Raw genomic sequence first — 10,369 nt, 5'->3', positions numbered from 1 at the left:
TTTATTTTTAACAGTATATATATATATATATATTATGTTAATATATATATATATATATTATGTTAATAAATTTGTGTAAATACTCCAATAATAAGCTACGTCATTTTTCTTTTACAATAACAGATTAAATATAGGCAATTCCCCATTTAAATTGTAATAAATTTAAAATCAAAATAACAATTAATATATACATTCATAAGGAAATCATAATAAAATATGTTTATTTGAAGATTATATATCCTAATCTTCACATAATCCGTAATTATGTTTTTGATATATTTGAATATCTAATATTAAATTTCTAAAGGATTCTCAAAATATTTTTTATAATAAATATTGTTTTTACGAATAATATTTTGTTTTGTTATAAAAAGTAATATTTGTTATTTTTCTAAATTATTTTTGTAATTAAATTACATAAATATTAATAATAATTTGTCTACACCATCAAATGAAAATAGTTAGTTATATAATCTTTTATTTAATATTACGTAATATATATATATATATATATATATTTTTTGGTAATATTTTATGATGTGGGTGAACAAATTATTTTCGTATTTATGTAAACAAAACAATAAAATCTAAATTAGTTTAAAATTTGAGATACTATAATCCCAAAAATAAAACTAATTGGAAACTAATCGCAACAATCATTCTACATAAATGGCATATTCTTTACAACATTACTAAATCGCATTTACTGCATTATTCGTTTCCAATTATGATTACAAATCTTTGATTAATTTAATGGTATTAAACTCATATCTACATATACATTTTTACAGGTTTTTTTTGCTTTTAATCATTTGGATCCGGGTTTTACCCGGTTTAAATCTATTCGGATCTAGAATAAGAGATTTAAGGAATATTGTAATAAAAACGACATTTAAGACTAAATTAAACATACAATTCGTTTTAATCTTATTTCCTTAACTACTTCCCACATTAATTGGTTCTATTCCTTTTTATCAATAGTAGCATTAAAGATTTTCCGTTTACGAATCTTGCAAAAATCTCTGCTTAGTCCACGATTAGTTTCTAAAATAAAATCTCCGAGATATTTGATAGCATTTAATTAATACCAAATTATCATTTAATTCTACATATCTCTAACCAAAAAAACGTCATTAATATAGATAATTACACATATATTTATGTTTCCTTATTCCTTAACTTCTTCCCATATAAATAGGCTATATTACTCTTTACCTCGAGATGATTTTCGAATATTTATGCCATCTTAACTAATTACATCCATACCATATATCATCTATATTCTCTTTATATTATGCAAAAAAATATTTTTAAAACATAATTATGGCTAATTAAATTCTTTCCATTATATGGTTCTCTTCTCTAATTGAATCCATAATTCCCGCCCAAGAAAATCTCAACGATGATACCATAATTATATACTTTTCGATATTTTTCTTAACATTTGATTTTAAGAAACAAAGTTATGACTCTAATTATTTTTTTAATTCGGTTTAATGTGATTTCCTAAACTAATTACCACATTAATCGGCTATATTCCTTTTAAATGGTTGCTTAGCTTTTTTTTAAGATTCTCTGCAAAACCAAATCATTTACAATCTTTTTCAAATAAATTTTGTTATATAACTATTTCCTAATCTTTCCTTAAACATATCCTAAACTTTCGTTGTATATAATATCTTTGATTTTCTACTTTCTCTCCAAGATATTATCAAACTACCTTAACAATAAACTTAGATGCCTACCTACCCTATAAATACCACACTTTTACTCGACTAGAAGACTCATCAAAAAAATACCTCTTCTTACCCATTCCAATCTTTATTTGTTATATGAACTTTCATTTTTCTGATTCATGAATTTAATAAACATTTGATGTCTTGCGCAGATAATCCTATACAAGATGAGCAACCCATTGATGATTGCCATTATCAAGAGCATATGCTTTAAATTTACGTCAGATTCTTTCATATGGTTAGTTTTTTTTATTCACCCTATTTTTTCTAGGTAAATCTTCATGTTTAATGATAATCTTAATATATATATATATATATATATAAGATAACTACAGTTTGATAGCATTGATTTTTAAAAAACTTAAAAGAAAAAATAAAAAACGAAAATACAAACTATAAAAAAGTCTAACTTTATTAAACGTTTTAATTATTTATAATATTATAACTTTTATGAAGTTTCAAATATTATAAATATTTGAATTTTATAAGAATTTATAAGTAGTTTAAACATTATAAATATTTATAAAAGATATTAATACGAGACGGTATACTACGGGTGAAATCCTAGATATAACAATCAAAATACAATTATGAAGTTTGGGTCGTATTAAAACTTTTATGAAGTTTCAAATATTAGAAATATTTGAACTTTATAAAAAAAATTACAAAAATGATGTTTAATTTCACGGGACGGGGTTATATAGTGGGACGGATTTAGATCGATATTAATACGGGATGGTATATTACAGGTGAAATCCTAGAATTAGCGATCAAAATACAATTATACAATCTTAAACACTAAATAAAACAAATACAACTTAAATTTTGATTTTTTAGTTATAAAATATTGACATGCGGTTTACCATATATCTATAGATCATTCTAAAAAAATCATTTTTTTATTTAGGGAAAATATAGACCCGCGGTGTACGCGGGTTAATATCTAGTATGGTCGACAATTTTCTTGCATTGAATTATGAAGTAGAGGAAACTTATCAAATAAATGTTTGCTTCATATTCTTATCTAGCTATCTATATCAATAATGATAGAATTGGAATCAACTGGCATTTCGTACCATGTAGACATGTGCAAGAAATTTCTAGGAAAGTACATACACTTGCTCGTGAATGTGACTCCTTATTCTTATCATATGACATATCTTTATATAAGACTCATAAACTACTCACTTTTTTTTGGTCGTCGTCGTAAATTACCTATATTTTTAAGACTACTCGATTATAAGTCTAAGGGTTTGAGTAATCCCTAAGTGAGGCTATTAGTCATTTTCCTAAGTTGGTACACCAAATTATGATATTATTTACTGCCGAGAAAATATGGAGACCTCTCATTACATATATGGATCAATGATATTATGCTACAGTTCAAAAACCATTACTAATTGGCAAAACTAAAAAAAATTCTCGGCCCAAAAATGTCGTTTTCAACAAAGCCTAACCATGCCGTTTTCAACAAAGCAGAACTAGAACAAAATAAATGTCAACAGTTAGGAACCTAATTTAATTGCTCGTGGGCCTCTTAAGATCGGTCTATATGAATGAAGTTTGTTTTCTTCAGAGCCCAACAAATCAAAGCAACGGACATGTACTATCAAATCAGGACCAATTAACCAGGCCCAGTAATCTCTTTACGTATCGTTGTCGAATACGATTTGAAAATCCCCAAACCAAAGATGTTTTTTAAGATTCAAATAATCTTATGTAAGTGTATGTACTGTATATCTTTAGTAGTTTGCTTTACTTTGGTTAGTTGGTATGAAAGAAAACTTACTAAAACATAAAACCTAGTTTCATTTGGTTCCTATATAATGGGTCTGGTTGGGTTTGATTCGTATTCTCGAACAAGAAGAAAACCATAAACGACGCAAAAGTCGATCTGAGAAAAATTAACGTTAATAACATAAAATATTAGTACTAATAATCTTGTGATTCTGCAGTTACTTGTCGTAAATGATGTGAAATGTCGACTTTACGTCTAAGGGTTTATGTCGTAAATGATGTTAATTAATCCCACAAACACACGCCCGGGAAGAAGTAGACCAAAGGCGGTAACAACCTGGCTACAGAGCTCTCAGCAAAATGTTAATTTATGTTTTGTGATTCTATTATATCACCATTTCATGTATCGTGTGTGTATGTAATATATGTACGTCATTCCATCATTTATTAACAACATAACGCTATTATACCATATTTTTAAGAAAAATAAATAAATAATTTAACAGTTTCATCATTCTGTTCCGATCCACAGATTGTTAAAAATAATTTGATTACTACGCAACAGCAAGAATGACAACCGCTACACTTTTCTTAGCCAAAAAAAGAAAGAAAGAAAGAAAGAAGGACTACGTAGTTGAAGTAACACCAATCAATGATCTATAAACTGTTCCAAAAACATAAAATGTACAACTTCAATCGTTGTAATCATGTGAACCGTCAAACTATGAATCCGGTCTGCAGAGTCGGATGAAAGACCTGAAGTGATCGTGATTGGTGATGTGGAGTGGTGACTATGATTTGTGAAAGGTGATTGTGATTTGTGAATGGTGGTAATTGTACGTGAACGTTGAAACATAAGTATAAACATTTCGTAAGTTCGAATGTTATACTGCCACATTGAAAAGTAAAAGAAATGGAGGGACACTGTGTTAGTTCGGCTTTTCGGGCACAGAAAAGACATGGACATGAGAATGTCCAACGACAATGATTTTGAGATTTGAATATCAAACCTTATCTACTGCCAACAAGTCTTGATGGTATATGGGTCCAACAATTTCCCAAATTTAATCAAATATGTCTTCTTACTAAATAAAACTAAACCGGAAATCAAAATTGTTTATTAGACACAGTTATCAAATTTCCATCTCATGAGGATACTATTTTTTTTTTTTCTTTCATCGCAGTAACTTTCTTACAATTCTATCATTTATTACACTCAAAAACCAGATTTAAATACCAACTAGGTTAAATCTCTAAACATATGTGACATAAAGTCATTAAAATATATATTCATTTTAACAAAATAAAGTGAGATCTAGTAATTTCTTCGAGTAGAAGAAGAGTCGTGATGTGGATCTACTAGACTATAAAACCAACCCAACGATCAATGAAAATTGCAAAAAATTACTTTGGGTACCAAAAAAAGAACAACCACCGTGTGGGAATATTCAATTATTGTAATGATTTTGTTTTTAATTTGGAAAATGATAAGATCTGGAATAGTACGTCTCGAATCTAAAGAAAGAGACAGGGAGGGTTTTTTTTTTTGGGCTTATCCACCAGAAAAATATGAAATGTGACAGCCAAACACCTGTCCACTTGTTCTTGCCTCTGTCCCTTTTATCATGTACATGCGATTCCAGTAATTGTTATTCAAGTTATACGACTTGTTCCACCAATACATATTATAAAATATCTGTAATAGATCTTACCTAAATCATCAAATACGGAAAGTTTCTAGTGCATTTAAGTAAGATGTTGAAATGTACCGGCAGTTCTGGATATGTATCAAAGGATACCAAACAAAGTACTAATAAACTATACTTGTATATAAAGTTAGGTATTGAGTATTGACTATAGACTATAGTAGTAATCCATTCACTGATTACGAAAAAAACTAAGAGTTGAAACATTGTCAACAAAAAAAGAAGAGTTGAAAGAATATGAAGATGTATTTACAATGGTATCAACTAGAGCAACTAGTGGAAAAAGGATATGATATAATATTAGAGGTATACACTTGGATGGTTTCATTTTTCAAATTAATAATTAGACTGATTCTCTAATTGTATAGAGCAGCATCGGATATCTAAAGTATTGAATTTAACATCTTATTGATATACCTAACAGTGATAATCGAGATTTATTAACATAGTGTTAAAGTAACAAACATCGATCTGGTACCCTTTTTTTTGTGTAAGGATATACAGAACACATGGTCCATGGACTACGTCAGGATTGAATATGCTTTGTTTAAACCTGCAAATTTCTTTGGACCTAACAAAACTAAATGAAATAGGTTTACAGATTTTTGGTTCGGATCTCAGTTTATATGTGTTACATAAGTTATAATAGTCTTTGGCATAGTATGTGTTGAATCGAACTTCAGCGATTAATTAGAATAATCTCAAAACCAGGATCTTCTTAATTTTTATGGCTTCGAAAAATATCAAACGAAATGGAATCAAAGTAAAAGATACTCGAATATGCAACCGAGTAAGAAGATTAAAACCAAAAAAAAAAAAAAAACAGTAAGAAGATTCATTCCTATACCTTTTGTGGACACACAAGTCTATTCTCAAAACAAGTGGACGTTAACGATACATAAATTGTGGCTCTTCGGACCACAACAATTTTTGTAGTCTACATCATGTCAGTCCAGCTAAGACGTACAGCAATTCTTTGGCCTCATTCATATACATAAGCCCTCTTATCAATCACTCAAATACATAGTAATTTCCCAACAATTATCTAACATATTTCCTGTTGAATCTTGCGGTAAAAGTAAAACTTCGTAAACCATAGATTTCTCGAATTTAATATATTCATTCGTCTCCACATTTTATACAAGTTACAACTTAATTCATATAGTAATTTTTACCCATAAATTGTTTATGGTTCAATGTTGTTACTTCGGTTAAAATTTATGTTTCGAGTAAAAAAACAAAATTGTGGTGCTTAATTATTTCTTGAACACCATAATTTTATGATTAGAGAATCTATTGTTATGGCTAGGATTATTATCATTGGCTAGGACTTTATACTCGAATTACTAATAATTTAAATGAACAAAAAGAATAGTAAACAAAGTCGCTTAAGAATAACAATCTTTTATTAAACAATCCAACAAATTATATACAATGAACAAAACTCAGACGAGAAAATAATGATCTCAATGAAAATTGACCAATGTCACCACCACGAGAGGGGCAAAATCACAAGTCTTTTTTTTTCGCCGGCAAAATCACAAGTCACAGGAGGAAATCTGCAAAACCCTCAACACCGATCGAGGAGCAAACAAATAAATGAAATAGATAACAATTTTCAATTTCTCCTCTGTTTCTTTTTTGTAGGTTTTTTTTTCTTCTTTTCATTCATTTTCGCATCACTCTATTTGCGTTACTTCAATAATACAAGACGAGACGACGGTCGCAGGAAGAACAAGAGTATTTGCGTTTGACCTTGAAACAAAGTGGTAAGAAACAGAACAACCACTTCGTCTCTATGTCCACCGCCGATACTTTTCCGCCACAGTATGGACACATACCCGGTGCTTGTTGTCGACCAAGCTCCGTCTTCTCTTCATGATACACAACTTCCAAACACATTTTTGTTTCTCTTTTTTTTTTTACTCACAATTCTCGGACCTTCTTTGTGTCTATCTTTATAATGTTTCTAGGCTTGTCTTTCTTCTTTCTGGTATGTTAGCTGAGAAAAATCTAGAAGTGTGGAGAAGAAGAAACGAAAACGATATTTTTATTACTAAGAAAGGAAACAACTTTTTTCAAGTGTAAAGATGTGTTTTTTGAGAAAGACTTGGTGTAGGGTTTATAGCACTACAACGACAATGTATTTATAGAAGATGGAATAGGGTGACGTGGGAAACTCTCCAACGATACATTATTTTATTTTTTCTTTAAAAATTCTGGAAGTCTTTTGTAACCAAAGTTTATAAGGTGTAGAAACTATCTGTTGATGATATACATAAGTGAAAAGTTTCACGAAACAAAAATCAAATATTGCCAAACAAAAACTTAAGTCGACAAGAAGATGGAAACAAAAACCTCACTCGTTTTTAGAGTTTGATTGCTTAACAGACAAGTTTAATCTTATTCTCAGGTTTCAAAACAAATGAAACAACCTAACTAAACTAGGATTCAAGACTTTGTCTCATAACAACAGAATTTAGCAAAAACCAAGATGGATTCCGAACTCAATTGCCATAGAAACTCTAGTAAAACTGTTTACACAAATTTTACAGACCACAGAGTTAGTTAAGTGGGAAATTGCTACAAATACTATAAAGTTTCGGATACATCCATAGTACAATACAAGAGCTAAATTAAGAGTGTACCGTTAGTTTCGTCCTCCCAAAACATTTGAATTTCACATTTCATTATCTTCTGTACAAGTATTTGGCTAGTGGAAAGCTGAGGCTTTTCGCAACCTATAAACACATATCAGAGGAAAACAAACAACAACAGGTGCATCAGAATTTTCTTTGTATCATTCTCTGTTATAAGAATTGAGAATTGCAAATAAGGTGTTACCTTCAGAGCCAGATCTTCAGAGACCATAGAACGGTACCTAATAGAACCTTCTAATGGGCAGCTTCCGCTTTTGATTAAAAAGTTTGCATCACAAAGACTTGACACTTGCAGTAGAATATCAGACATCAGATTGTTATTCTCTCTGTCGTACCCCGTTGCGTCTTCTTCTTCTTCTCCTTCGTTCTCTTCGCCAAATGAAGAATCTCCAACAGAGGCAATACACTGGAATATCGCCATTAATCTTTCCAGTGGAAAGCTTCCAGGTCCTTTCATGACTGCTTCCTGTTCTGCAATTTCCTTCTTTTCCATTGATTTCTCAGAGGCCCTGAAAAATTGTGAAGAACAAATCAGATTATTTTATTAGAATGCATCACGAGATCACACCATCATTACCATTACATGCTTTTACTATACTTGTTATCAAACTCAGTGAATCAAATCTTATTCTACTAAGCAACACACCAAGAGAAAAACAATGACACTGTTTTTGATAACTTACTTCCGCTTTCTTTTACGATTATCCATGCCTCCTGTGGAGTCAAACATCGACGCGTCTAGCGTTGCTGGGTTTCTCGAAGCAAGAAATGCCGCAATAAGAAGATACTTTGCTGAAGTAGACATATGGAAGTCCAATATTTTAAGTTCTTCACGGTTTTCAGAACTGTAGCTGACTTTCTGCCTTCTCTCGCCTCTGGTTTCACCATCATGAGGGTGAGTGGAGACCCTGAATATATCATTTAAACAAGGAGCTATAAACGGTTTAAGATGGCTATACAGCCTTCTCTTCATGTCTTCATTAGGTGAAATCCCTAAATCATCAAGCGGTTCGCAATACTTTCTGAACAATGACGAGAAGGTAGTGGAAAGTTCCTCAACTCTCCTGGTGACTCTACAGAATGATCTCAACACAGCGCTGTTTGACACCAAAAACTAACTCAGTAAATAATATGAATAAAGAATAGAGAAAACTAGTAGGGAGGCAAGAATGCATATAGCCTTACTCGAGGAATGCAGAGTACAGTTTTGGGTTAGCTTGATTTCTCAAGAAAATTTGACGAAGATCCTCTTCAGAATACTCAGGGAAAAGAAGAGGTATAGGGTCTGTGTATCCCATGTTTGAGTAATACACATCTGGTGGCAATCCGCTGATAAGTACTATACCAAGTTGAGGCATCTTCAAAACAGAATCCAAACTGAAAAGAAACTGAAGAATCATACTCCCTTTGTCCCAGTCTTTGATAAGATCCACATTATCAAGTATTAAGTACACCATCTTCCCCATGGGTTTTTCATCTGGCTTATTTAGTCTTGAGGTTCCGGAAGCAGACTCGAGAGTCTTTATCACATTACTAAGGGCTTCACGAACCAAGTTGACAAAATCAGATGGCTTGTCACATCGTTTCGCACTAGAATACCCGTTTGAAGAACATTTCCTATGTAGCAACAACTGATTCAGGATCGACTCAAACAAGATACGCGGATTGTAACATGTACGACAGCTTGAATAAACAAAGGGGCGATTGAGATGCCTGAGCACCTGAAGAACAACACTGGTTTTTCCAGTAGAAGCGCCTCCATAGATCATTATTGGAAGAGTAGGGCAATCCAACGGGCCCATAAGTCGAATAAAGTCGAAAATCTGAGAGCGTCTGCCAGGAAAATCAGATAGAACAGCATCCAAAGTGATTGATTCATCCCCAAATGTGAGATCATCAATGGTTGGTGGGTGGGATTCAATAGGTTCTGGGTTCTCAACAGTTGCAGAAGCTGATGACCTAGTGCTTCTTCGAGTGACTTTCGAACTCTCCTCTTTCGGCATGTTCTTAAACCTGTGTCAAAAGGAAACAAGACATAGGTGCAAAAGGGAACACAAATTCAGCAAAATTAAAACAGTTTACACAATAATGTAAGTGATACCATCTCCAAGGCTACTAGATACATAAAATCAATTTCCAGAATTGAAAATGAAGCACCATTTACATATATATAGCTATATCAAATCAACTTCACATCATAGCAAAAAATGCAAAAGGATCTAACTTTAACCAATTTTGTGTAAAGATAAACCGAAGCATAAACATTATAATTCCCCAGTTCTAGAATTCAAACCCTAAAGTAGAGTGCTTTTTCTCAATACAGTAACACAACAGCAAGAATTGGAACCAAAGAGCAGGATAAGAACATAAAGGTTGACGAGACACTAACCAGCGATGTAAAAAGACCAACTTTAGTTCGATTAAACTCGAAACAAAGACAAAGAATGTTGTCGTGCTCTGTGTGCGTCAGTAGTGGCGATTCACAGAGTACCACCACTTTCTCTCTTCTTCGTTAGCGCCGATTTCATGT

General features: G+C 31.7%; 2 protein-coding genes across 3 annotated transcripts; both read right to left on the bottom strand.

Moving 5' to 3' along the window:
- Nucleotides 1-6,563: 6,563 nt before the first annotated feature.
- Nucleotides 6,564-7,314, bottom strand: LOC9303453. Its single transcript, XM_021019210.1, has one exon. It carries the CDS (start codon nucleotides 7,079-7,081, stop codon nucleotides 6,878-6,880), a length of 204 nt encoding a protein of 67 aa, XP_020874869.1. The 5' UTR covers nucleotides 7,082-7,314; the 3' UTR covers nucleotides 6,564-6,877.
- Nucleotides 7,315-7,676: 362 nt separating this feature from the next.
- LOC9305477 (origin of replication complex subunit 5) lies at nucleotides 7,677-10,369 on the bottom strand. 2 transcript variants are annotated; one of them, XM_021019208.1, is made up of 5 exons: nucleotides 10,229-10,369; nucleotides 9,025-9,852; nucleotides 8,523-8,936; nucleotides 8,024-8,348; nucleotides 7,677-7,920 (listed from the first exon to the last, which is right to left on the bottom strand). In XM_021019208.1, the coding sequence occupies exons 2-5, from the start codon at nucleotides 9,840-9,842 to the stop codon at nucleotides 7,870-7,872; spliced, it is 1,608 nt and encodes a 535-aa protein (XP_020874867.1). In that variant the 5' UTR covers nucleotides 9,843-9,852; nucleotides 10,229-10,369; the 3' UTR covers nucleotides 7,677-7,869. The 2 variants fall into 2 exon arrangements, with proteins under 2 accessions (XP_020874867.1, XP_002867380.1); XM_002867334.2 differs by lacking the exon at nucleotides 10,229-10,369 and having other exon boundaries at nucleotides 9,025-9,853.

Source organism: Arabidopsis lyrata, assembly GCF_000004255.2.
Source record: "Arabidopsis lyrata subsp. lyrata unplaced genomic scaffold ARALYscaffold_7, whole genome shotgun sequence".
NCBI classification, from domain to species: domain Eukaryota; kingdom Viridiplantae; phylum Streptophyta; class Magnoliopsida; order Brassicales; family Brassicaceae; genus Arabidopsis; species Arabidopsis lyrata.
The sequence above is the reverse complement of the archived record's forward strand: the minus strand, read 5'-3'. Positions and strand labels throughout refer to the sequence as shown.